Source organism: Etheostoma spectabile, chromosome 1 (genome assembly GCF_008692095.1).
Source record: "Etheostoma spectabile isolate EspeVRDwgs_2016 chromosome 1, UIUC_Espe_1.0, whole genome shotgun sequence".
In the NCBI taxonomy this organism is placed as follows: domain Eukaryota; kingdom Metazoa; phylum Chordata; class Actinopteri; order Perciformes; family Percidae; genus Etheostoma; species Etheostoma spectabile.
The window spans coordinates 25,577,468-25,601,633 of NC_045733.1; the positions used below are offsets into that span (position 1 = coordinate 25,577,468).

General features: G+C 40.9%; 1 protein-coding gene across 3 annotated transcripts in view; it reads right to left on the reverse strand.

The window, feature by feature from the left end:
• The window catches only part of slc12a4 (solute carrier family 12 member 4), a 39,633-nt gene that overhangs the window by 2,437 nt on the left and 13,030 nt on the right, over positions 1-24,166 (reverse strand). Inside the window, exons 1-22 of one of the 3 annotated variants that reach the window (XM_032522138.1) lie at positions 19,468-19,603; positions 9,406-9,503; positions 9,184-9,315; positions 8,628-8,774; positions 8,196-8,250; positions 7,761-7,891; positions 7,344-7,585; positions 6,725-6,939; positions 6,268-6,432; positions 5,694-5,792; positions 5,513-5,570; positions 5,241-5,415; positions 4,835-4,953; positions 4,588-4,686; positions 4,308-4,427; positions 3,993-4,097; positions 2,882-3,050; positions 2,001-2,196; positions 1,474-1,643; positions 1,122-1,253; positions 723-830; positions 304-491 (exon numbers count right to left, since the gene is read on the reverse strand). In XM_032522138.1, the coding sequence (XP_032378029.1) occupies positions 304-491; positions 723-830; positions 1,122-1,253; positions 1,474-1,643; positions 2,001-2,196; positions 2,882-3,050; positions 3,993-4,097; positions 4,308-4,427; positions 4,588-4,686; positions 4,835-4,953; positions 5,241-5,415; positions 5,513-5,570; positions 5,694-5,792; positions 6,268-6,432; positions 6,725-6,939; positions 7,344-7,585; positions 7,761-7,891; positions 8,196-8,250; positions 8,628-8,774; positions 9,184-9,315; positions 9,406-9,503; positions 19,468-19,603 (3,059 nt within the window). Of the gene's footprint in view, positions 1-303; positions 492-722; positions 831-1,121; positions 1,254-1,473; positions 1,644-2,000; positions 2,197-2,881; positions 3,051-3,992; positions 4,098-4,307; positions 4,428-4,587; positions 4,687-4,834; positions 4,954-5,240; positions 5,416-5,512; positions 5,571-5,693; positions 5,793-6,267; positions 6,433-6,724; positions 6,940-7,343; positions 7,586-7,760; positions 7,892-8,195; positions 8,251-8,627; positions 8,775-9,183; positions 9,316-9,405; positions 9,504-11,026; positions 11,169-19,467; positions 19,604-24,166 lie in introns of those variants that run through there. The other 2 variants (XM_032522147.1, XM_032522156.1) reach the window with 2 other exon arrangements.

The following is a 24,166-nucleotide window of genomic DNA, read 5'->3' on the forward strand; positions in this document are numbered from 1 at the left end:
ACTTGTTTTGGTGGAACGTGTACGTTCAAAAGCTGTTTTAGTCGTTTAGACAGAAAACTCAGATTGGTCAGATGGTCAAGTTAGCAGTCTGGATTTACCCTGCGGAGATCTGAGGAGCAGTTAACCATAGTCCTCAGAAATCCACCGGAGTTTAAAATTCAAACACAATGAAAGCAAAAGGTAACGGACATCTGGCCAACAAAAACGACATCCGGTGGAATTTCCGTCAGCAATCCCGGAAGTGGAACATCGTGGATATATACTTCAGTATAGATGATACTTAGGTAACTGAATGTGACTCACGGTTTGAGGCTCATGAGTTCTCTGAAGTTCTCGGGTGCATTGTTCCTGTTCCTCCTCTCTGCCTCACACTTCTCTCTTGTCCACGTCATCTGGACCTTCTCTGGAGGAGCCTCCACCACCTCCTCCTCCTCATCTGAGTATAGACTTCCCATACGCACCAAAGAGTGTCTGTCCTTAACCAGCTGGGCCTGCAAGTGCCATGGGAATATCATGAGGCTGAGTTATCAATATACTCAATCTAACTAACACTTATTCAGAGCAGAGTTAAGGTTGAGACAACCTTTAGTGAAGATTTCGAAACGTGAAAAAACATACAGTCTTTCAGTGATTTATCATGCATCTATTACATTAGTTTTTTTGAACTTATATGATTATATTATTAGTAAATTATTTCAGGAGCAAACACACAAAAAGCATACCTCTCTTTGTCTTTCTGCACTGGACAGCCTCATTTGCCTCAACATTTGGGACCTCTGTTCCATCATTAAAGTTCGTTCATAGGTGTATGCTGAGATGTCACTGTCATGCTGAAGTACCATTTGAAAAACATAATTTTAGTGGTTAATCCAATTTTAACATAAGTGTCTGTTGAACATGAACGGGAGTGACCAAGTCAAGCAGTTTTTTGTTTGTATTTTTAACACTGTAATTTTCTTTGAAACATGTTTGTGGCATCTTGTAGTTATAGGCATCTGGTTTCAGTTGCAAACCTTCATTATGGAGTTACATTTGTTTTGAGCTGGTTCTACCCATAAAAAAACCTCATGAAAGTTTTAAACCTTTGCACAGATTAGTGATTGTGTAAGAGGGATCCTTACCATCTCCACCACCTCCACCTCAGCCTCTATTCTCAGCTGGTAAAGAAACGTGGCCAGATCTTTCTTCATCTGGATGCTGTTGTCATCCATCTGGGCTACAGTGAAGATGCGCATCCTGCATTTCCTCCAAACCTAAAACGCAAATATAACCATGTGGTATTTCCACAAGTGTAATACCATGTACAATACTGAACAAATGTGACTATAATTACTTACTAAAAGGCATTCTCCTAAAACAACAGACTTAAAACTAACAAAATTAAGGATTAAAGTTAAAAAGTGTGTTTTGTTCTATTTATAACTGTCTAAAGTAGCGTATTGGAATAAAACTCAAAGATATCTCTCGTCTTACTTTATGCAGTTTGAGCAGAAAAGGCAGCAGCATTAGCATCCCCCCATCATGCACGATCCACCAAACGTCAATGTTGCCATCTGTGAAGCGTTCATGGTTGCTTGGGTAAAAGGACACATTTTTGGGCACCATCAGGGCCAGGTGGGCAGCTGTGGTGCAGCGGACTGTGTCTGAGTAGAGATGACAACATGGAGGCATGGATATTAACTGTAATTGTGTAAATTAATTTAGCTACAACTTCTGTACAGGCCAGATGGAAACTAACACAGCATGTATTCAAGTATCCAAATATTATATTTATATGAGCTTTTCTTAAGCCCACAATTGTTGTAATTTCCAGGTCAATATAGTAAGGCGATAGTTTAGTGCATGAGCATTTAAGTGTGACAACTGCATACTATGGCCGCAACATAACGCAATCGCAGGTTATTTGGAGTGGAAAGTCATTTAACATGGGTGCTATACTGCAAATGCTAATTTGGCTTTATAAATATGTTGTATGTATATTATTTCAGTGAGACTCTTACTGATAAAAGTCTTCCAGGCACGAGGGTCCTCACTCTGTCTCCAGCCGTACGGCCAGCCCATCATCACAGTGTTGTGCTTCATGCCCCCCAGACCACAGGACTGGATCAGATGGACAATACCCTCCCGCACCTTAGATGCCACCACAATCTGGCAGAAACCCTTGACTCGCTCAATCTCCATCATATTTTTAATGGTCTGGCAAAAAAAATGTGGGCAAACAGAACAAACAGAACTGTAGTTCAGGATTACAATAAGGAGTAAGTAGATATAACAAAACAGTTATAAACCATAGCTAGATAATGCTTTAAAAGAAAATGACCTAAAAGATCATGTGCATACACACTTGCATAATAAGGGTTTGTTTAGAAAAACAAATGTTAAACAGTTGAAATTAAATTAATTAAGTTTTACCTCCATTACCTCCCTGTATAGCACAAGCTCTAATGACAACGCTTGACACATAATACATGAATATTGGCTAAGTGAATCGAGGACAGGTAATTAATTTTTCCAGTTGTTGTCACATAAACAAGAGCAAACTTTGCTTCACTTGTTTACACATCACATTATGAAAAAGGTTCCTGCGCCAGTCCCCATTATTTGATCTGAAATGGCTCATTGGCACCATGCTGTAGTGACAACAACAAGCTGTTTCCAGCCATGCTCTTTGATTAAAGTGACAAATGCTTCAAAAACTGTTGCTGAGAAAGAACTGTCACAAAAATGGAAAATTCACAATGGGGCACGTTTTCGCTTCATTGTGCTATTCAAATTACAAAAGGTGGCCATTTGTAACAATGAGTTGCAACAGAGTCAGCAGCAGAGTACAATAGAGAATTGTATAGAGCATGTACAGTGTACACGCCTCTCTAGTATTTACCTGCTCAGCGGCCTGCATTTCCCCATAGCTGTCCAGGAAGTTGCCCTGGACAACAGAGCCCACAATGGTCAGACCCTTTCCTGCCTTTAGCTGCGAGGCAAAGGTGAGCAGACGAGGGTATTTTACATGGAGGTCCTCATCCAGCTTCAATAGCACGAGCAGCTGAGGTCTGTAGTGCACAGAGTCAAAGACAGTCAATATGAGTTTATTATGCAGGTAAATGTCTAGTTGAAAACGGGAAACATTTGGTTGAAATGTGAAAGTTTGTTTAGACATTTAGATACATGTAGCTGTTGCTTCTATAGCATCAAAAGACTTAAATGAGTATTTTACTGTGAATCAGGTTAAATCATGGAGAAATAAAGAAATAGAAATGGTGAAGAAACACCATTTTATATGCAACATAAACATCTAAAATAACTCTGTTGTCTGCCAAATTTATCCTGGTTTTAACCTAGATGCCTAGACATTTCTTGACCTCTGAATCATCTTGCCTGTCCTTTCTGGGCTGCGTAGTTAAAATTCATTGATATAATTGCCCCCAATCTACAATCAAAACTATCATGAACAGTTTTTATGTTGCTACCATTCCATTTGGGGAAGTGGTAAAAGAGAAAGTGCACCATCCAAGTGCTTATGTGTTACAGTAAAAGATGACACGTTAACTTACTGGTAATGCCAAGCAAGTATGCTACAAATTAAAAGAATAAATCCCTTCCTTAGGCCACAACTTTCCAAAACTGACTCATTGTGTGTCAAAATGGATAACAGCTGGTAGTAAATCTCACACATGTTGTTCATTTTGTTTGGCATTATCATAATTCTGGAGGGTACATTTTTATAGAAGGTAGACACAGGATTTTGATAAAACTTTTAGTTTCTCACTAATCCAACATTTTTGAATTTAAACTTGACTCCATTTGCACTTCTGTATCATCGTAACAACGTTTCATAGTGGTCAGAGTCTGACAGTGTGACACGTTTGATGCTGTTTTATAGTGCATGCTTTCTTCTCATCAGTGAACATTTATACCACAACATGCATCGTGGCTCCTCAGAGGTGCAAACAATAGGAGTTTTTGTAGAGATATGTGAGTGTCTCTTGCTCTACCTCCAGTTCTTGGTGTGCGGGGGTCCAACCTCTAGTCTCAACAGGGCGTATCGTGCAGCGCTAAGGGACAGTCCTCTTATACCATCTCCCCACTCCTTTTCTGCTCTGTTGTTGTGAGTGGAAGAGACAAGACACACACATAAGGAACCACAGACCATTTAAGTGACCAGCTGTCCACCAGCAACCACATGGATCAGACAGAAACGCAGGGACACCCATCATTACCCCATAGTATACAGGAATGTACTGTAATAGGACAGCAACAAGAGAAGAAGAAAAAGAAACGTGCAAATGCTAATTAAACTCCAGACATACCCTTGGTACTCAATGTATTTGTAGATCATCCCAGCAATGACCATGGCCACAATAGCGTAGTACCAGGAGGAGATGAACATTAGAGCCAGACACATACTCATCCCAAGGAAGGACAGAGCCCTATGGGTGTGAGACATGACACCTGAAGTATTGTTTTTGCATACCAAGAACAGCATCATTATTACATCATAAGTATAGCAGCCAGCACAATCTGACTGGTAAAAATAAAGTGTCCCCCTACCCCCTTTAACAAGTATGGTGGATCTACACCTGTACTCACCAGTGGTAATATTTAAACCTTGGCCTCCAGTTGGGTGTTCGTAAAAGAGTCTGAACTGCACAGGCTAAGTTCACAAAGAGATAGCACATCAAGAAGAACCTGTTGCATGAACACAAGGGGAAGTTCAACACGTGAGGTAGATACTATGCTATTAATGGTTTAGTCAGCCTAAATCAAAAAGGGAAATTAAGAAATGACTTGGCATATGTCTATATTTGGCGTATCTATCAACAGTATGCAAGCTTACATTGAAAGTATAGGAGCCACCATGTCGAGCGAGGCAATAAGGATGCCAAGCTCAGCTATGAGACCAGTCAGTAGTAGAGCCCATGTAGGCTCTCCATTGGTCTTTCCATGACCAAACACCTGAAACAAAATCACTTATTGTTTGTTACTGCATCATACTCAAATAAGCTTGCAATTTAAATATAAGCAAACATTTCCGGTACATGTGATTTCGAGGTTATCCTGAATATTCAAATAAGCATATGTTTTGGAAATAATAAGAAACAGACTATGGAGGAACTGTTGTCTCTGGCTGTGTGTGAGTCAAGTCTGTAGGAGCAATTTCTGTTATGCAGCAACAATGGCAATTTTTTCAGAGAATGTGAAGTGGTTACACAATGTATCCTCAACAGTGTGTACTGTCCCACCCTGAGGAATGGAATGATGTTGTCCTTGGCTATAGCCTGTAGAAGTCGGGGAGCCCCAGTGAGCGACTGCAGGCCCGCCCCAACAGTAGAGAAGAAGGAGCCAATGACAATAACCCACGGAGATGGCCACGAGAGTGTTCCCACTACCAAGTTTTTTTGAACGGCGTCTCCAAACCTGCAAGTACATGCTGATTTAATATGACAAGAATATGATCTTCAAAAGAAAGTGTTTTTAATCGTACTAACTTGCAGGAGGACACATGTAAACTTACTTGTCCCTAAGGACTACTCCTTCGATACAAGATCCAAACAGAACCACAGAACTGAAATCTGAATACAAGAAGTCAAGGAGCTCAAGGTGGCACAAAGATCTACATCAAATCTGCTTTCCTATCCTGTTCAAATGAGCAAGACTGTTAGTTTTATTGTGGGTAGTCAACAGAATAAGGATACAAACAAGTGAAGTAGTAGTAATGGCTAAAATAGTTCCCACAGGGATGGACTTTTGAGCATCACGGAGATCACCAGATCTGTTGGACCCTGCCATGATACCTATACAACAAAACAGACAGTTCAAAACAACAGAGGACATGAAAATACTGTTTATCTGCGCCCCCTGCTGGATGGATTGAAGGGATGTTTAAATCATCCCTTACTGTGTGCAAAGTCACACAAGAAATACAGTACAGGTCAAAAAGTTTGGACACACTTTTCCCCTCAAGTGAAAGAGAAAATGTGTCCAAACATTAGTACTGGTACTGTATATAATACAACATGGCAGGTAGTTAAAGCAAAACAAACAGTTTGGCTTGGAATCATGTCTGCATTGTAGACTTACATTTAAACAGGTAAACCACTGAGGCATTCCATTTTAGTTGTTGTCACAATCATATAATTTGCTAAATGATTTAAGTTTTAAGGTAAACATGTTAGGAAAAAAAAACATTTTGCCGTTTCATACAGACTGTAGACTGAGGTACAGAATGTGCCATAAAAGAACTTTTTCTGCTTCATGACGATGTTATACCTGTGGCAGATGGGAAGAAGATCCCAACCAGAAGTGTAAATGATGTAGCAATGTCTGCTGACACATACATGCCAAAGTTCTCCATGGCACCATGGGCATCCACTGACTGTAGCCCCGCTTTCTCTAAGATCTCCCCTTTCTGTTGGTAGTCACTCCACATGTTTTCTGACAACAGTGTATAGACATTTAAAACATTGGCAACAAACTAAGAGAGTGACATTCTATCATGCCTGTGTGGTACTCATTCACATTTGCCATAGAATAATTATTGATTCAAGTTTTTTGTTGTTGTTGTTTGAATTGTACTAACACTTTATTCCACCCCTTAATCAGTATGTTTATAGTAATGATATATACTTGGAACATTAAGAGTCAACATTAACATATTTATTATCTAATAAAATCTCATCCTGTATACTCAAATCACTATAGTACTATCAACTAATAAAAGATGTACCTCTTATAATTCCACTGCCAAGTCCAGGGATGCCCTGTATCTCTGTCACATTGTTCTGGATGAAGTAGTCATCACACTGAGCGCTGCTCATGTTCCCCGGCAGACAAAACCTTTCCCACAGCTGACTGGGCACCGTGATGTTGCCCTTCATCACAGTCTTAGCACACACATCAAAGCGATCTCTCACCAACGTTCTGTTTCCCAGCATGCAGATCCTACAGCAATAGCACGGACACAAATCACAATGACTACTAAATCTGTCGTCATTATTTCCAACAACAACATCATCATCATCATCGTGGTCCTCATCATATACATCTCCTTTATTATTATAACCATAGTGGTTGAATAATACTCAAACTATTTAACTGGAAAATCATACTGCAAGTAGGCACCCCAGGCTTAATTAGTAGCAGATGGGAGACATAACAACACAGACAAAATTGCAATACAAAAACAGCATAACAACAGAAAAACATGTATTCTTTCTCCATGTGGATACCATACAGAACAAGCACTCTCTCCCCCATATAAAACACAAAATTACTGTAAAAGGTCCCCATAAATAACACTATTTACTGTTAATACAAATGTTCGTTCAGGTAAACTGCAAACTTACGTAAATTCGGGGGGATGAGTCATGGATTTGAATGCCCCAGCATAGATGGAGACAATTGAGATAATGACACAGGCCAGGAAAAGAGACGCCAGCTTGTTGACATATTTGACTCCTACAAAAACCACCACAGCCATCAGGCTGAGGCAGATAGAGCCGTAGACTCGCATATTGTTCAGCATGGCACTGTCACTCCCAAGGGTGTCTGTGGCATGAAATACGGCTGCCTGGGGGACCAAATATTTCTGAGGAAAAATAAATTACAATAGGAAGGTTACTGCATATACAGTGTATATATGTGTATATACATACATGTCATGGCTGCTATATTTGTTTTCCAGAAAAGTGTTTAGGAAACATATCTCGGCATGGAAATGCGAGCTAAAATATAACCACAGAATAATATTTCAGCAAACTGACCAAGAAGATTTCGATGGCCCCCAGTATGTACATGGCAGAAGCAAAGGTGGTGCCTAAGTAGAAGCAGAGACCCACAGCTCCTCCAAACTCAGGGCCAAGGGAGCGGGAGATCATGAAGTACGCCCCTCCGGCTACAACAGTAAAATAAATTGTTACACACAAAAAGCCACTGGAAAGCATCTGTACACCATGCACTGAACACAACAGTAAATCTCTGCTGCCCCCCAGTGGAATAATATGTAATAGAAAATGTACCTTCTACATCTACTCGGAGCAGTCCGGAGATATCAAGGTCCAGCAAGTAATTATTTGAAAAGCAGTTTATGTCTATTTATTTGTACACAAAAGTGTTTATAGTACTGCTGAAGGATTTGTGCTGGATAAATGTATGCTTAGGGACATTTTCAGTGAATACAGTGGAGTTCAAAGTATTACCTGGAACAACACCATTCGTGGCAATGGCACTCATTGATATGGCCGTAAGCATTGTCTACAGAAGAAAGGGAAAAATAGGATTAATATTGACAAGCTATGCTATGGCAACTTGGGGTGTTCCGTTAATGATCACATTGACAGTTCAAAGCCAGCACAGCATCCAAATAAGTATATCTCTTAATATTTAGATAATGTAGCGTGGACTTTAATAAGACCACAGTATTTGTTTTTTAAGAAAGGTAACTAAAGCATACTAAGGAAAGAACAAATAAAAACAATTTAAAGTGATATTCTTCACCTCAAATAATGTCTGCTGCTTATGCAACCATGTAGCAATAGAAGCTGGCCCAAATTGTTGGTTGAATCAACCCAGCGTAATAGTGTGTGTGTGTGTGTGTGTGCAGTAGGATATTTGTGTTTGTGCATACTAACACATGAGCAGCACATGAGGACAATAAGGAGGGACTGCATGATGCCAGCCATCCCAACAATCCACGTCAGTCGGAGGAAAAGAATGACACCAAAGATGTTCTGCAGACACGGCAAATAGACCCCCATCAGAGTGCCCATGTTGGGAGACTGATAGAGATAAAGAGGGAAAGAGGGAGGGGGGCAAAGAGAGAGAGAGAGGGAGAGAGAGAGAGAGAGAGAGAGAGAGAGAGAGAGAGAGAATATTGACATGACATTTCAGGAAACAAGAGTATTGATCATTTGTATTGACTAATGTACTTTTTTAAGGTCATTCAATCATTTTATCAGCTCTTTGCATGTATCAAGGTCGTACACAGCCACAATCTGACTGCAGAGCGAGCAAAGGCACGAGCAATCAATCAACAACTCTTAATACAAACCAAGAACTTGGATAGTGAGGCAGGGAGAGAGCCAGAGATGGAGGATAATGTTTCTAAACCTCCAAAGACTGGGAGTACAACACGTGCTAATAAAAAGTGAGGCTACAGTGTTCCTCTGCTGTGCCCCAACTGCTGACCTTAGGGGTCTTCCTGCGTGAGGCCTCAGCGCTCTCCGCCTCCTCATGCTCCTTGGCTCCCTGGGTGATGTTGGTGTAGCTGACCAAGCGGCTGAGCAGGGAGGAAACCTTTGGCCGGATATCCAGCTCTTCCTAAAAGAAGAACGGGGGGAAGAAGTTAATGAATGAGTTTGCTGCAAGTCTATCATCTGACAGAAATATTGGGCAATAAAAGGAACAGACCTCAAACAAAGCCAGATTTCTGTCGTAGAAGTCATTCTTCTTGCTAGCAGCATCCGCATTGTTGAGAAATGGACTGTCTTCTTTATGATTCCCGTGTCCTATTAGGCAGAGGAATATAAGACTAATGGTTAACAATAAAAACAAAGTGGATTTGTGGCTAACCAACAGTTTTTGTTTTGAGGAAATTGTTTAATTCATTTTGGAAAATGAAACAGCAACAAACAATTACAAACAATACACTGAGACAGAGAAAGCGTCCAAAGTTTTTCACAATTTGAGCTATAGGGCTAAATTAAGGTTATTTTTCCTGCCAATAAATCAAGCAAACATTGTTCTTAACAATACTTCGAGGCATCAATAATTTTTGTATCACACTGTCTTAAGACAATGCTTATTTTATGTAACAACCAGAATTCTATGGACAGTACAAAGTGCCCAGCGGTGTCCATGCTAATTCCGAGGCTTCTCAAATGTAACACAAAAATTAAGAGGAAAGAAATTCTTACATACATTTCTTAAAGATTAAAAATCCATTCAATATTTTTTTAGAATTAAAAATGCACAACTTCATGATGGCATTAAGCTAAATGTTTCATTATGCAAGATTAACATCATTGATGGACATATACACATTTTTTTGCGTCAATGTCACCAATTTTCCTTAAAAATTTAAATAAGATCACTTGGAAACAATCTATAGCAATTGGGGGTGGGCGATATGGCCCTTAAATAATATGATATTTTAGGCTATATCTGTGATGATATTCTTAATGTTATGACAAAATACTTAACATTTTATTATTAATTACAAGAAAATAGAACTGCAATAAAAATGTCAGCATAAAGAGTAACAGTTTGCCTTTAAATATTCAGTAAAAACTAAAATAAAGTTATATCTCAGTTGTTTAGTTTTTAAACAACAGTGACCCAGAGTGAGGTTCTGTATAACATTTAAATAGTACAACAAAGTGCACATCTAAACAGTTGTTAAATTACGCAATCACGTCAACAAGTCAGAATATTGGCATAATCACGATGTACATTTTTTCATATCATGATAAGAACAAATATATTATCATAAGTGATGGCACATCCCTAATATCAAATCCACCTTTTTCCATGGCAATATCTTTCAATGTTCAGTTAGCTTTGATCTTTCACTATTAATTATAATTTAACCATCTTAATCTCCATGTAACTTCAAAATCCCAACTCATGCAGTGAAAGGTCAAAACCAGTGCAGAACCACAAAGCCTAGTCCATGTGATAAACAGGAATATAATTAGAGTTTAACTTTTGCTTTTGAAGAAAAGAATCAAGCAGCGATGAACGCAGTGCCTGGGGCAATTATTGCACGCAAAGTAGCAATGCAAACTTTCACTTCACACACACATTCACAATCACAGGCATGCACACACCTCATTACCTAGAAATTACCTAACCTTGGGTTATTGGAGCATGTAAACCTTAACAGCGGCATTTCAAAACCCAAATTAATCCTGCGACAAGAAGTCTGCCAATTTAACCAAGTGGGCATGAAATAGAAAAATATTTAGTGTTGAAGATATAGCAGCTTTGTTGTAAGTGAGTTGGTTGAGCTTCAATGTCAGTCTTCACTCACCTGTGCTCTGTGTCCCACTGCTGCTAGTATCTCTCTGGGTAAGCATAGTTATAAGCTGTGTGAAGACTGCAACAGAGCACTCTGTGCTCTAGCTTGGGGAATTGTCGATTACTATACAGGACGCTCGGTCACCCAGGGTGAATACACATTCAGGGGCTTGAGTTAACACATGGTGCACGGTAAGGGGGGAGAGAGGTGGGTAGTGGAGGATACAGTGGTAACTCGCTGACTAACAAGCACATAGCGCACACACATACACACACACACACATGCACGGCACATGTCTGCTCATAAGGATTTAAGAGCTGGGTTGGGTTTAAGGTATCTCAAAGAAGGGCTGTACTGCAGTGTTTGTATTCTTACATTGTACTGATGTTCAGTCTGGATAAATCAGTATAATCAGTCATCAATTTGTCTTCTTAGCCATTATTCCAAGAATGTAGCAATGAGCAAAACAATAACAACAGGTGTATTAAAACAAGAAGTTGATAGTTGATATTAGTTGATAGTTTGAAGCGTGAAGGCCACATTCCTACCAGCCTGCCTTTCCAAACCCTAACAACTAGCCTACACAGCAGCTGTGTCACAGCTGGATGCTTGTAATGGCTGTGAAGAGACAAGAATTAAAACAATCCCGACACTGTCCTCTATTGTCATCTTGCTGTCAGTGACATTGGTGTTCCAAGCAGCAATGAGTGATGACTACTGTAGATGAGATGGAGGCACAGATTAACTTAAAAAGACATCTAGCATTTTTGGAGCAATGCAGGTGGATGTTGCTCCACAATTAGCCATAGAGTGTAATATGTTCAAATGTTTCCTGGCAGGAAAGGTTACTCTGTGCTGCTCCAAACGCTACCCTAATAGTTAATATATAATGGTAAAGCCTAAAATAGTTCAACTTCCAGCTCGTTCCAGCAAAAATAAAAGTCACTTTAACAATGAGGAGACAGTGGGGGTCTCTTGTTCATAACTTCATATTAAATGTCTGATTAAAAAAGATTAAAGATTTACTGGCTTGTTATGAAGGCACGTAAGAGTCTTGCTGTGTGCACACAGAGGCTTTGTAGCAACATGTGCCGACATGTCACCAGTACCCCCTCCAAAACAGCTCACCACCACTGCTGGAAGATCTGTGCCGAAGGGCCGACACATTTACAGAAGAGTGCGTCATAGTAGGGAAGTGAAGCAAGGCATACATGACTTTTTCTTTCCACTGACTAACTATTTAGAAACAAACTTACTGTATATTTGTATTATTTGTTTTGTTGAGGTTTCTCAGCTTTCTTAAGTATAAAGTGTTGGTGTTGGGGTGCCCCTGGTACTGTACTTACAGCATTGTCAGAAATTAGGAAAAAGACAAACATTAATAAAACGAACATGCACTATAGTCATTAGCCAAGATTCTAAGTACTATTTGAGTGATAGTATTCAAAATTGCCATAAGCAAACTGCTGGCAGCTCTTTTGTGAAGGCTTCAAAGACCATGCTTTTGGCTACCACTTTCTATTGTTGCTCCAGTCACTAAACATTTAAAGCAACAAAAGTCCAAAACAAATGTTTTGACAGACTGCTTAAGTGTCACGAGTGTCTGGCTATAATTTGTGTTTACAACTAGATCAATTCCCAGAGAAATGCTACGTTGTCAAGTCTTTTCAAAGTTCAAAGTACGTAACTTTCAAACTAAAGCCAACTTTTTAAGCACATCTACAAAGACAAAATCAGTATGTGTTATGATTTGTTGCAAATTACAGAAAGTGGCTCTTGCAAAACTTCTTCAATACTTTTTTACCAAACAGTGCATTAGTTGACTTTATCTGGACTGCACACACAGTGTACTTGGGTTTGGGATATTTAAAGTAATCAAGAGTTTTTACAGTGATCTTTTAAATTGACTTTTTCAAAACCAGTAGGTCTAATGTTTAAGGCAGAAAAAAAACTTCACAATATTGTGTCTGCACTTAAAAAAAATAAAAAGCAGATTAGTCATGGAAAAACAATATCGCTGTCAATTAGCTTCTTAGGGTTTGAGGCTCTTTGCTAAACCTCCTGTTTAATGAACACTAAAGACTTAACAGTCATAGGCAGAGAAGTAGTAGAGCTTAGCTAACTCTACTTTGTGCAGTTAGTTGGCAAGGATGTTGTACTTATTATGTGTTTGGCAGAGGTACAAATACTTTGTTACCTTACTTAAGTAGAAGTTTTTGGTAGGTATACTTTACCGGAGTAATTATTTTATAGCAGACTTTTTACTTCTGCTCCTTACATTTTCACGCAATTATCTGTGCTTTCTACTCCTATCTATACTTTCTAAAAATAGCCTTGTTACTCTTATTTCAGTTTGGCTTGCTTTCATTCTGGCTTGTCATTGTTCAAAAAAACCCCCAAAAAAAACCTATCCAGATAAATCGTGCCATTTGGATAGAGTGAATCTGTTACGCTCACAGACTCCTGCAGCTATACTTGGATATACATTTACATTCCAATGAAGGCCATTGATGACATGCCTCTGATGTTCGACTTTTTGCACCATTACAATAGATATAGGCAACTAGTCATAATATCTTCCACATATGTGGTTCATAAATGTATTTGCATTATACTAAAATGTGTTCATTTTCAATAAGCATAAAAGCAACTGAAACAGGCGCATCCCAAATGTTTCAACATAAACATTTTAATATAACATTATAGTCATTATGGCCTTTTGGGGAGGTGGAGTAGTGCACTCTAGGCCCTTGTGGCGCAGCCTAAACTTTTGTCCTTAATGGCATTTTTCCTCCCTTTACATTACTTTTACACTTTAAGTAGTTTTGAAACCAGTACTTTTACCCTTTTACTTTAACTTTTACAGAAGTCTTTTTAAACCCTATACTTCTACCAGACTATTGAATGTGAATACTTTTGACACCTCTGGTGTTCGGAGATGGTGGTGTGTGTATGTGTCTGTGTAAGTGTGTATAAGAGAAGGAGAGATAGAAATAGACAGTATGCAAATATCTGTGGCTCCTTTTTTCATTTAATTTGCTCTCTCTGCTTTTATGCATTGCATGAATTCAAAGCATAGCTGGATGTATCTATGGATGTGTCTACTGTTGCGTGGACGTGGATCAACTGATTAAATTGTAAACTTATTTTCTATTGTCCAATATATTTAGCTCATTGTTTGTGTTTCTGGGCCTGTAAAATGATCCTCCAGACCTTCAGAGACACTCTGACCACTTACAACTGTCTGCACCTTACCAGCTTTACTTTTTCCAAACATCTGCAGAAGGCAAAATAGTGAACGAGAAACCAATCCTAAGATTGAACTCAAACTTTGACATGACTTATTTGGCATATTGCTACAGTTTGTGGACAGTAGGCCAGCTCTACCAACATGATATGATATGTCATTTTCATTACTCATAAACAGAAATTGAGAAAGTCCAATTTGCATGTGTATACAGTACAGACCTAACCCTGCACATTATGTTAGTTACAGAATCAAGGACCACTGTGCAGGCAGGACAAAACATTGTTAGACATGGTATTTGTCATAATTGCAACTAATACCATATAACGGAGACATGCCAAGTGCACCTGTTATCCCACTTTGGTGCAAGCAGAAGCCCAATAAAATACCATATATGAATGAAGACATGTCCATGAAAATGTTTGTCTCAGTATGAATTGGCCAGGGGGGTATTTTTTTTTTTTGTCTTAAAATCATTCCAGTGTACTGCTGTCATCTTGATCATTAAAAACATTGAACGTGGTGTGTAGGCACATTTTCAGAAATTTTTACTAGTTGTTTTTTTGCATTGTACTTTTTTCTCCTCCCTAGCCTCTGGCAAGAACCAATGTATTGTCTGCTGTAGCAATAGGGCAATGTTAGCTGTAATGGCTGTGTTTCATGCGGAGCAGCATCTGAACCGAGCATTAGGCTGCCAACCTGCTGAGCCGTAAACATATTAGCTTTGATGGGTGCTAATGATGAGAAAAGGACGGCAGCTCAGCCTGATTACCTCAGGGGGTAAAGGTAGGCGGGAAGAGGTGCATCGTACAACAGACTTTTGAAAAGACACAAATTAACTAAATGGGCACATCAGTGGGTGTAGAAGAACTAATGACTAAACAAACCCAAAGCGTTGTCTGTACAGGAGAAATGTCCATCTGAAGTGTCTTTGCAAAACTCTTAATGACATTTAAGCTGTACATTTGCTGCACACATAACCCATTCTTGTAAATGTTTGCTTTGCGTCAATGTTACAGATGTACAGATTATAGACTGTAGGGTCAATGGTAAAGATAAACAGTTGCTGCTAAACTATCTACACATGATCTGCTTTTAATACCATAAACAAAACACTACCATGGAGGTCAGCAACAGGGTCTTCATCCTTTAGTACCTTCAGCACTTGACCGCGTTGTACCCTGTCATGTCCACAGAGGAGCTAAGAAATTACAGTGAGCTTACTCCCCTTGTACACTAATTTATTGCAACCCGGCTGTTTTTCCTTGTACACAAATGGAGGGAACGTAAATAAATCCCACTCAACAGTCAAGTATGTGCTCTGTTGATGCTCTTTTAGTTGTCACCTCAGGTGCTGTGATCCACTGGTTCCATTGTAGCCAATCAAAAACTGTATTAAAATGTCCAAAAGGGACATTTCTCATGTATCACAATCTCAAAGTGCTACAGCAGTGATCATTTCAAACAAGTTTCCCATGTTGGGTAGAAGCTACTGTATTAATGTTTGCACTGATCTCTGTTAAGTGTCTAAAGTGAGGCAGTGTAGTAAGGTAGACCCAAGGCACGCTGAATTTATAGGACTGCTAGGAGATCTTCTGGAAGAACTGGGGGACACAATGGAATAAACAACATCTGAGCTGCTCTGCTTGCCCTGTTTTCACTTTGATGTGAATGAAGAGATAGAACAAAAATGGCAGATGATTAGATGGCAAGGCAGTTGAATCGTCGGAAATGATGTGCGACAAATAATTTAATTAAAGCACAATCTTTAACGAACAATACAAAGACTTAAACGTCTTAGACTTACAAAGAGTTGTTAAGGCTTGTGCACCAGTGTGTGTGTGTGTGTGTGTGTTCCTGTCTGAATCTGTTCTAACTGTCATCAGTTCCACATTTCTGCTCCACCACAGTGTGTTTATCTCTCAAGGGTTATCTGAGTGGCATGCCAGACAGCATGACAGGAATGATCATCCTGCTCTCCTGAATTATAGTTGGAACACACAAACTGCATTCTCCACATACACCGGTTTCTCAGCGCCTGTTTAGTTCAAGGCCAATACAAGATAAATACATTTGCACTACATTGTTTTCCAGTCTCACATCTCAGTAACATTCAAAACATTTGACCCATTTCATCATTTTGTGATGCTGGAACTGTCTTCCCGATTTGATTACTGCAACTGTCCTTTCTTTTGTTCTTCCAAATTGTGCCAATAGAGGCCCTCGACTTGCTCAAAACACTGCAGCCAGAATCTTAGAAAACATGATCACATACGAACACCTGTTCTGGCCTCTTTTCGCTGACTCCCAGTGCAAGCTAGAGCGTATTTTAAGGTTCTTCTTTTAACATTTAAAGCCCTGCATGGACTCACACCACCTTATTTATCTGAGCTTATTACACCATATACACCGGCCCGCTCTCTCTGTTCCCTTGATGCTGGTCTGTCATTCCCGTAGTAAACAAAAATATCAGTTGCTTTTAAAGCATTCTTCTACTGTGCCCCTACTCTGTGGAATGCCCCCCCCCACACACACACATACACACTACATGTAAAATAAGCTCACTCAATGGATATTTTTTAATCTAGATTGAAACCCATCTCCACTCATTATACTATAGCCAACCATAACACACCATCCTTTCTGCGTCCTTCACAAACAAACTCTTTCACTTATTGTCTTATGTTGCTGGTTTTGTATTGTTTATTTATTACTCTAATGCTGTTCAATTGTGTTGTTGCTGTCTGTTATTTCTGTGTTCCTTCAATTTTAAAGTGCACTGAGACCATGTCTAATGGTGATGTTACACTTTAAATAAATTTGATCGATTGATTAAAAAGAGCTCGCTCTATGTTCATAGGAATATGAAAAGTTAACTGTAGGGATATAAATTAAACTTAATTTATGGATGACTTATTACATCAACAGTAAAATCTTCTGCACATTTAGCTTTATTTAGTTTATGGGATATTATTTGTTGCCTTACTTCACACTGATACAGCTGGAATATCTACTTGTTGTGCAAAAAGACACTTAGGCAGAAAGGAGATAGAAAATAATGTTTCTTGCTCACTTTTCCTGCTGGACTCTTTCCTCTCTGAAACATGAAGCCAATTTAGGGTAGCTGCCCATAAATACAGCATAGTTTCAATGGCCACAGTGTTGGTCCTGTCCTGGGCTGAACAGAGCTAGGTTCACAAGCTAATACAGACTCTGCATTATGTCACTTCCTCCATGTTGCAGATGTCACACTGTAGCTGAGATATACAACATGTACCATACCCAAGCCCACCACTCCCATGATGAAATCATCCAGTACACGCAACCAATTTTGATTAGTTTTACGACAGCAAATTCTTTCCCACCCAACTCTTTACTGCTTAAATCTGTCATAATGCTGCATGTAAAACTCAAATCGGAGAAATATTGAATATTTACATGCCTACTCAGTTTTTAATTGTATGCTTAAAAATTAGTCTGGGATTTTTGTTTAAATAACTAAAAACTAAAAGCACAGTAGATATGTTCCAAAAATGCAATCAACTACATTGACTTGAGTAGCTGTTGCTGTTCAGTTCCCACACGTGTTGGAAACTTAACGGTACTGTGCGCCCTTTGCTCCGTCGCATCATTCATCACAGTCTCACTTCTTCTCCTCCTTCTCACCCTTTCCAGCATATAGTCATCTTTGCAGCTAAGCACTACGTTTAATGCTTGTTGTTGTTCTCAGGCTTCAGGAAGCTCTCTCGGGAGGGTTAGGGTGAATTGTGAGAGCAGGAAGACAAGGGAGGCAGCAACAAGCTTGTGCGAAACCCAACCACAAAACTGCAAGGGTTACATGAGGACAAATGATTTTCCCTCTATTTTCTTTTTAACACTTGAATCACTGTTATGTACAGCATCTTATAAATGCATTAACTTGCACTCCTGCTGTTCGTGAATGCCGTTTCGCTCTAAGGGGTAACTTCCATGCATTCCAGAAATATACAACAAGACAGCTAGGTCAACATGTGCTCCGATTCCTTCTCGTCATGCTTCATGCAGTCTACTTGAACCCTGTGTCTCACTGAAACATATATAATATCATCTGCATGGATAGGTTTCATGCAAATGTATACATTTGCACTCACACTTTTCCTCTATGCAAAAACACATAGAAATGCACATACGTCAAATTCCACACGCACTGGCTGTTCACTCCCTGGAGGCTCATTAACACAGAAACAAATATTTCAATGAGTCTTCAGCCTTGAACTCTGGAACTTTCCGATGTAATTCAGTTGTTGGGAGCTCACAGTCAGCATGACGATGAGGTCATATATGTGGGTGGCCAGTCAGTGTGTGGGTTTGTTTCCAGCCTGGCCTTCTGGACGCTTGGTAAAGCGTGGGTGCTTCTTTGGATGGCCGCACCCATGTGTGTCTTTTATTAAAAAAACTCTGTTCCCCAAGTTGGTTCACGCTTTCAGCCCACACAAATCAGTGCTGCTCTCACATAATCCTACCCAGCGGCTACAAACTCCTTGCTCCTCTCCTTGTCTTCCCTCCGTCTTCCCTTTTTCCTCTGTTTGGGACTGCCCCTGCCCCCCTCTTTCAACGCTGTAAGCAAAACAAGTGAGTGGCAATGAGAGACAAGCTGCAAAAGAGAAGTGAGGAGGGAGAAATCTGCTCCTGTGTTGTTGAGAAGCCAGTCTCTGTGAAAGGAAATCCTCCGTTGGCACAAAGAGAGCTCCATCTTTTGTGCAAGGAAGCACTTGAGGCCTTTTCTTGTTGAGGCTGTACAGGGCCCCCTCACACTTTCCCACAACCGTTGTGTCTTTCCCTCATGGTTCTCACCCCTTTCATTGTTTTCCCTTTGTTACTCATCTGTCCCTAAATTTATGTTAAAAGGCTTCCACGGGCAGCAAAAATATTCCAAAACGTTGAAAGTAGCGTTTCTTCAATTTCAGCTAAAGTGATCTGTCAAACACAGACCTGCCTGCTGTAGGAAAACTGCTTTCTGGTCCTGGAGAATTGCCATGGTAACCATACAACCAGCTGTTCAGAGGGCTCTCCAGACAAAGCAAGGCTGCCCCATGCTGTGCTGGGTCAAACTCATGAAGTATCACTTTTAAGAGACGTTTATCAAGTTAAAAACATTCCAATTAGTCGTGTTGTGTCCAAGCTGAGAGATAAAGAGCTGAGAAAAAGTTAATTAATTGAGACTTACCATCAGAGCTGACAGTATCGTGATGATCAGGGCAGTCCTGTCCAGTGTCTCTGTAATCCACCCAGTTAATCCCCTCTAGACTATCGTAGTTAGACTGAGCTTGATCCTTCACCGGTACCACTGTGAAGTGAGGCATATTTTCATCACTATCTGCGTCTCCAGCTCAGCAACTCAACATAGCAGGCTAGCTGTTAGCCAGCCTCAGCTCAACTCCAACTAATGGTAACTACATTCCACTACACTGCGCTCACTTCCTCTAGAGGCTATTATCATACTCCCCGCCCACAGGCCAGCCCCTCCTGGTCTTTTTGTGTGAACAGAAGGTCTCAGGGATGCATTTGGAAAGGCACTCACACCCCCTAAAGGAATAGGAGGGACCCATAAGGCACAATTATGATTAAAGCATGGTCATCCCTTAGTCATGAAGAGTGAGAGGGTGAGTAGGGTGACCCCTTTATGCCTGTGTTTGTGTCATAGACAGCTAACAGTGTGAACCTTGTCTGTTCAAGGTTCAGACAGACAGACAGACAGACGATCCTCTGTTCACGTGGACCATTCCCAAAACACACAGACAGCGACGTGGCAGTTTGGAAAATAATCAAACTAAATTGGGGAAGTGGAACCACAGAGTGGAAAAGAGAAGGAAGTGGAGGGTAGAAAGAAAAGATACTTTGTCAAAAAGAGAGGAAACTGTGAAAGATCCCAGATCCCATTCCAACTGTTGAACAGTTGAATAACATTTCAACCTTCGACCCTATGGTCAATAAAAATGTGAAATGTTCCTTTTCCTCCAATCTTTACTAAAACATTCATTATATGACAACAAATGAAGGCTAAGGACTCAACTTGACTTGATGTAAGAACTTGGGACTTGCTTGAGACATGGACCAAATGACTTGAGACTCACTTGGGAAATAAGTAAATATGATTTGATCACAAATGTCCAGCCATTGAAGCTATCAGGGGAAGGCTTAGCAGTGAAATACCATGACATCACTAACAGAGGGTAAAGTTTAGGAGCAACTCAAACCATAAAAGCTGAGATCAAAGCCTCTCAAGCAAGGCTGCAATTAGAAGTCCTGTTTCAGGCCATTTAAGATCTTGCTACTGCTATGTTTAGATTGCAGAAGCTTTTTCAACTGTTAGTGTGTCTTGGGTGTTTTTCATTTGGATTTAGAAACAACTACCTACCACCCAAAGTAAAAGACTTAGGAAAATAATCTATGAAGTGTAATTTTCTCACTTGACTGAGGTGCTGGAGGGACAATCACATGTACCTACGTACTGTATATCCAGAAAAAGAGCTGCTGAGCTGCACACATAATTACAAACAGCTTTCAGTTGTAGACCTTTTTTTTGCCCAACAATCAAGGAAATCTCCTACAATCAAGGGTAATAGGATGTATGGACTACTACAATGCAATATAAACGTGATATATTAATAACAATAACAATGCAGGCTTGATCATGTGAGATGATTGTCCATGTTTTATGTAATGTTGTCAAAGGCCGACATGCAGAGGATGCCCTGCCTTTTGACACTTTAAAAAACCTCGGTTGTGTGGACACACAGCCCTGTGCCAAACAAATTATTGCTATTTTCTTCTCTCTCTCCTCTCGCCAGACAGACGGAGGCTCTGACGTAAAAGAAGTAATTTCTTTTCCTGACTGACTTGCTAACTTGGCAAAGTAATACACATGAGATGCCATCAACCATATAAGGTTATTCCCTAGATTGACTAACCCATGCAGCGCTGTGTAAAAGTGAGGGTCAGTGAGCAGCAGGCAGGCAGGCCATGAAGCACTCTTTTCTTCCAACACAATTACTCAGCCTTGTGGAAAGACATGTAAGCAGGAGGGGCAGGTCCCAGGAAACATTAGGCCCACAAGGGTCAGCTTGTTTACAGCATAGGAAGAGACTGAAGCAAGAAAGTAAATGGGAGCTGCTAAAACTTGTCTTGGGCCGGCCCCCCATAACTTCTGAGCTTACATGGTATGGTCAGAAACCAATGAGGTCAGGCCATGGATCTCAATATAGAAAAAGACTGCACAATTTTTTTGACTTTACATTTCCAACACATTAACATTTCTGAAATAGCTAAACAGCAAATGATTAGCTGAGGTTACGGAAGGCAGGCAGTTATCTGGCCAACTTGTGGCTGACTAGATTTGAAGAAAAATCAAATCAGTCAAATTCTTCTCCTTTCCTTTAGAATAGAATAGAATAGAATAGAATGCCTTTATTGTCATTATACACAAGTACACGGTACTTGTGCAACGAGATTAAGCAATCTTTGCAGTGTTGACACAAAAAAATATAAGAATATAACAAGTATAAAATATAACAGTATAAAATATAAAAATATAAAGTCAAGATATAAAAAGTAGTGACGTCTAGGTAGTGACAAAAAAAATAAGAATATACAGTTAAAATATCAAAAATATAAAGTCAAGATTAAGTGTAGTGACCTAAGTATACATATATAAATCAGCTTGAATAAGATAGGTAAGTGTAACACTCAATAAATAATATTGCACAGTGATGGAATGAAATGATTAAGTACTAATGTTAAGTAAATAAATATTGCACAGTAATGGAAGGTTAATGTATTAAATATTGCACTGTATGAAATGAAATTGCACAGATTCCAGTGTCCTATGAGGTTATATTAACAGTAACAGTTTAACGATATATTGCACAGTCGGACGGAATGAAGAAGACAGTCCGGGGGCCGAGGGGGGCTGTGGAGTGGAGTCAGTGCATATGTGAGTTCGGGTGGTTATGGCTTCGGGAAGAAACTGTTCTGAGTCTGTTGGTCCGTGCTCTGATGCACCTGTAGGCCTTCCTGAGGGCAACAGGCAAACAGATCAGAGCCGGGGTGGGAGCTGTCCTTTATGATGTTCTCTGCTCTGCTGAGGCAGCGGGAGGTGTAGATGTCCGTCAGGGAGGGGAGAGGGCAGCCGGTGATCTTCTGTGCTGACCTTACAACCCTCTGCAGCCTCTCCGTCTCACGGTGCAGCTGCCGTACCATACTGTGATGCAGTAGGTCAGCAGGCTCTCGATGGATGAACGGTAGAAGGTCAGCAGCAAGTTGGAGTCCAGGTCGTACTTCCTGAGGACCCTAGGAGTGTAGTCGCTGTGGGCTTCTTGATGACCGCTGTGATGTTGGCTGACCAGGATGTCAGCTGAGATGAGGACCCCAAGAAACCGGAAGGTGTGGACTCTCCACACACTCGCCGTTGATGTACAGGGGGGCTAGGTCGGTGCTCTTCTTCCTGAAGTCGACAATGATCTCCTTGGTTTCTGGTGTTCAGAGACAGGTTGTTTCGAACACAAGCTGCAAGTTCAGGACTTCCTCTCTGTAGGCTGCCTGTCTCCCTTTGAGATGAGTCCGACCACTGTGGTGTCGTCAGCAAACTTGACGATGAGGTTGTTGTTGTGGGTCGGACTGCAGTCGTGGGTGTAGAGGCAGTACAGGAGGGGTCAGCACGCAGCCCTGTGGGGAGCCAGTACTCAACATACGAGTGGAGGAGAGGTGGGGGCCCAGTCTCACCGTCTGCGGCCGATTGGTGAGAAAGTCCTTTATCCAGGCACAAGTGAGAGGGGGGAGGCCTAGAGTGACTAGTTTGGATATGAGAATGTCCGGGATGATTGTGTTAAAGGCGGAGCTGTAATCCACAAAGAGCATCCGGACGTAGCTCTGCTGCTGCTCCAGGTGGCTCAGTGCAGAGTGGAGAGCTACGGCGATGGCATCCTCTGTGGATCTGTTTGTGCGGTAGGCAAACTGATAGGGGTCCAGATCTGGGGGGAGGTAGTCCTTGATGTGTTGGAGAACAAGTCTCTCGAAGCACTTCATGATTACCGGGGTGAGGGCCACAGGACGGTAATCATTTAGGCTGGTGATGGGAGACTTCTTCGGCACTGGGATGATAGTGGCTGATTTTAGGCAGGGGGGGATGACTGCCTGGGCCAGGGAGAGGTTGAAGATCCTAGCAAAGATGAGGGCGAGCTGGTGAGCACACGCCCTGAGCACCTTGCCAGGAACTCCATCTGGGCCAGCAGCCTTCCTTGGATTCACTGCTAGGAGTACTCGTTCAACGTCGTGCTCCTTTACGGTGAGAGGGGTGGTGCAGGAACCAGGTGTGGATGGGGGTAGGGATGGGGTAGTGCAGAAACCAGGTGGAGGTGTCGGCAGGGCTGGGGCGGGTTGTGGTGACTCAAAGCGAGCAAAGAAGCAATTCAGCTCCTCTGCCAGCTTCGCACTGAAGTCTCCTGATGGTGAATCACAGCCCTTGTAGTTGGTGATGTCATGTATGCCCCGCCACACCTCCCGTGTGTTATTGCTGGACAGATGGGACTCTATGCACTTCTTGTGGTCCGCTTTGGCTCTTTTAATTCCACTTTTCAGGTCAGCTCGAGCATACCTGTACACAGGGCTGCTCGGTCTACAGGTATGCTCAAGCTGACCTGAAAAGTGGAATTAAAAGAGCCAAAGCAGGGTGAGCTTGTGAACACGACAGACTGCTATTAGCTAATGCTGGCTCCACGCACCTTTTCTAATGTGCCAATGTGGCACTCGAACAGCTGTGGTACCAGGAGATGAAAGTTATTTTACCTGAATGACTGAGCTTGTCTTTTCACTTGGTGCTACCAGTTGCAGTTCTCATTTCTCTGACTTGCGATTATGGCTACCAGCCA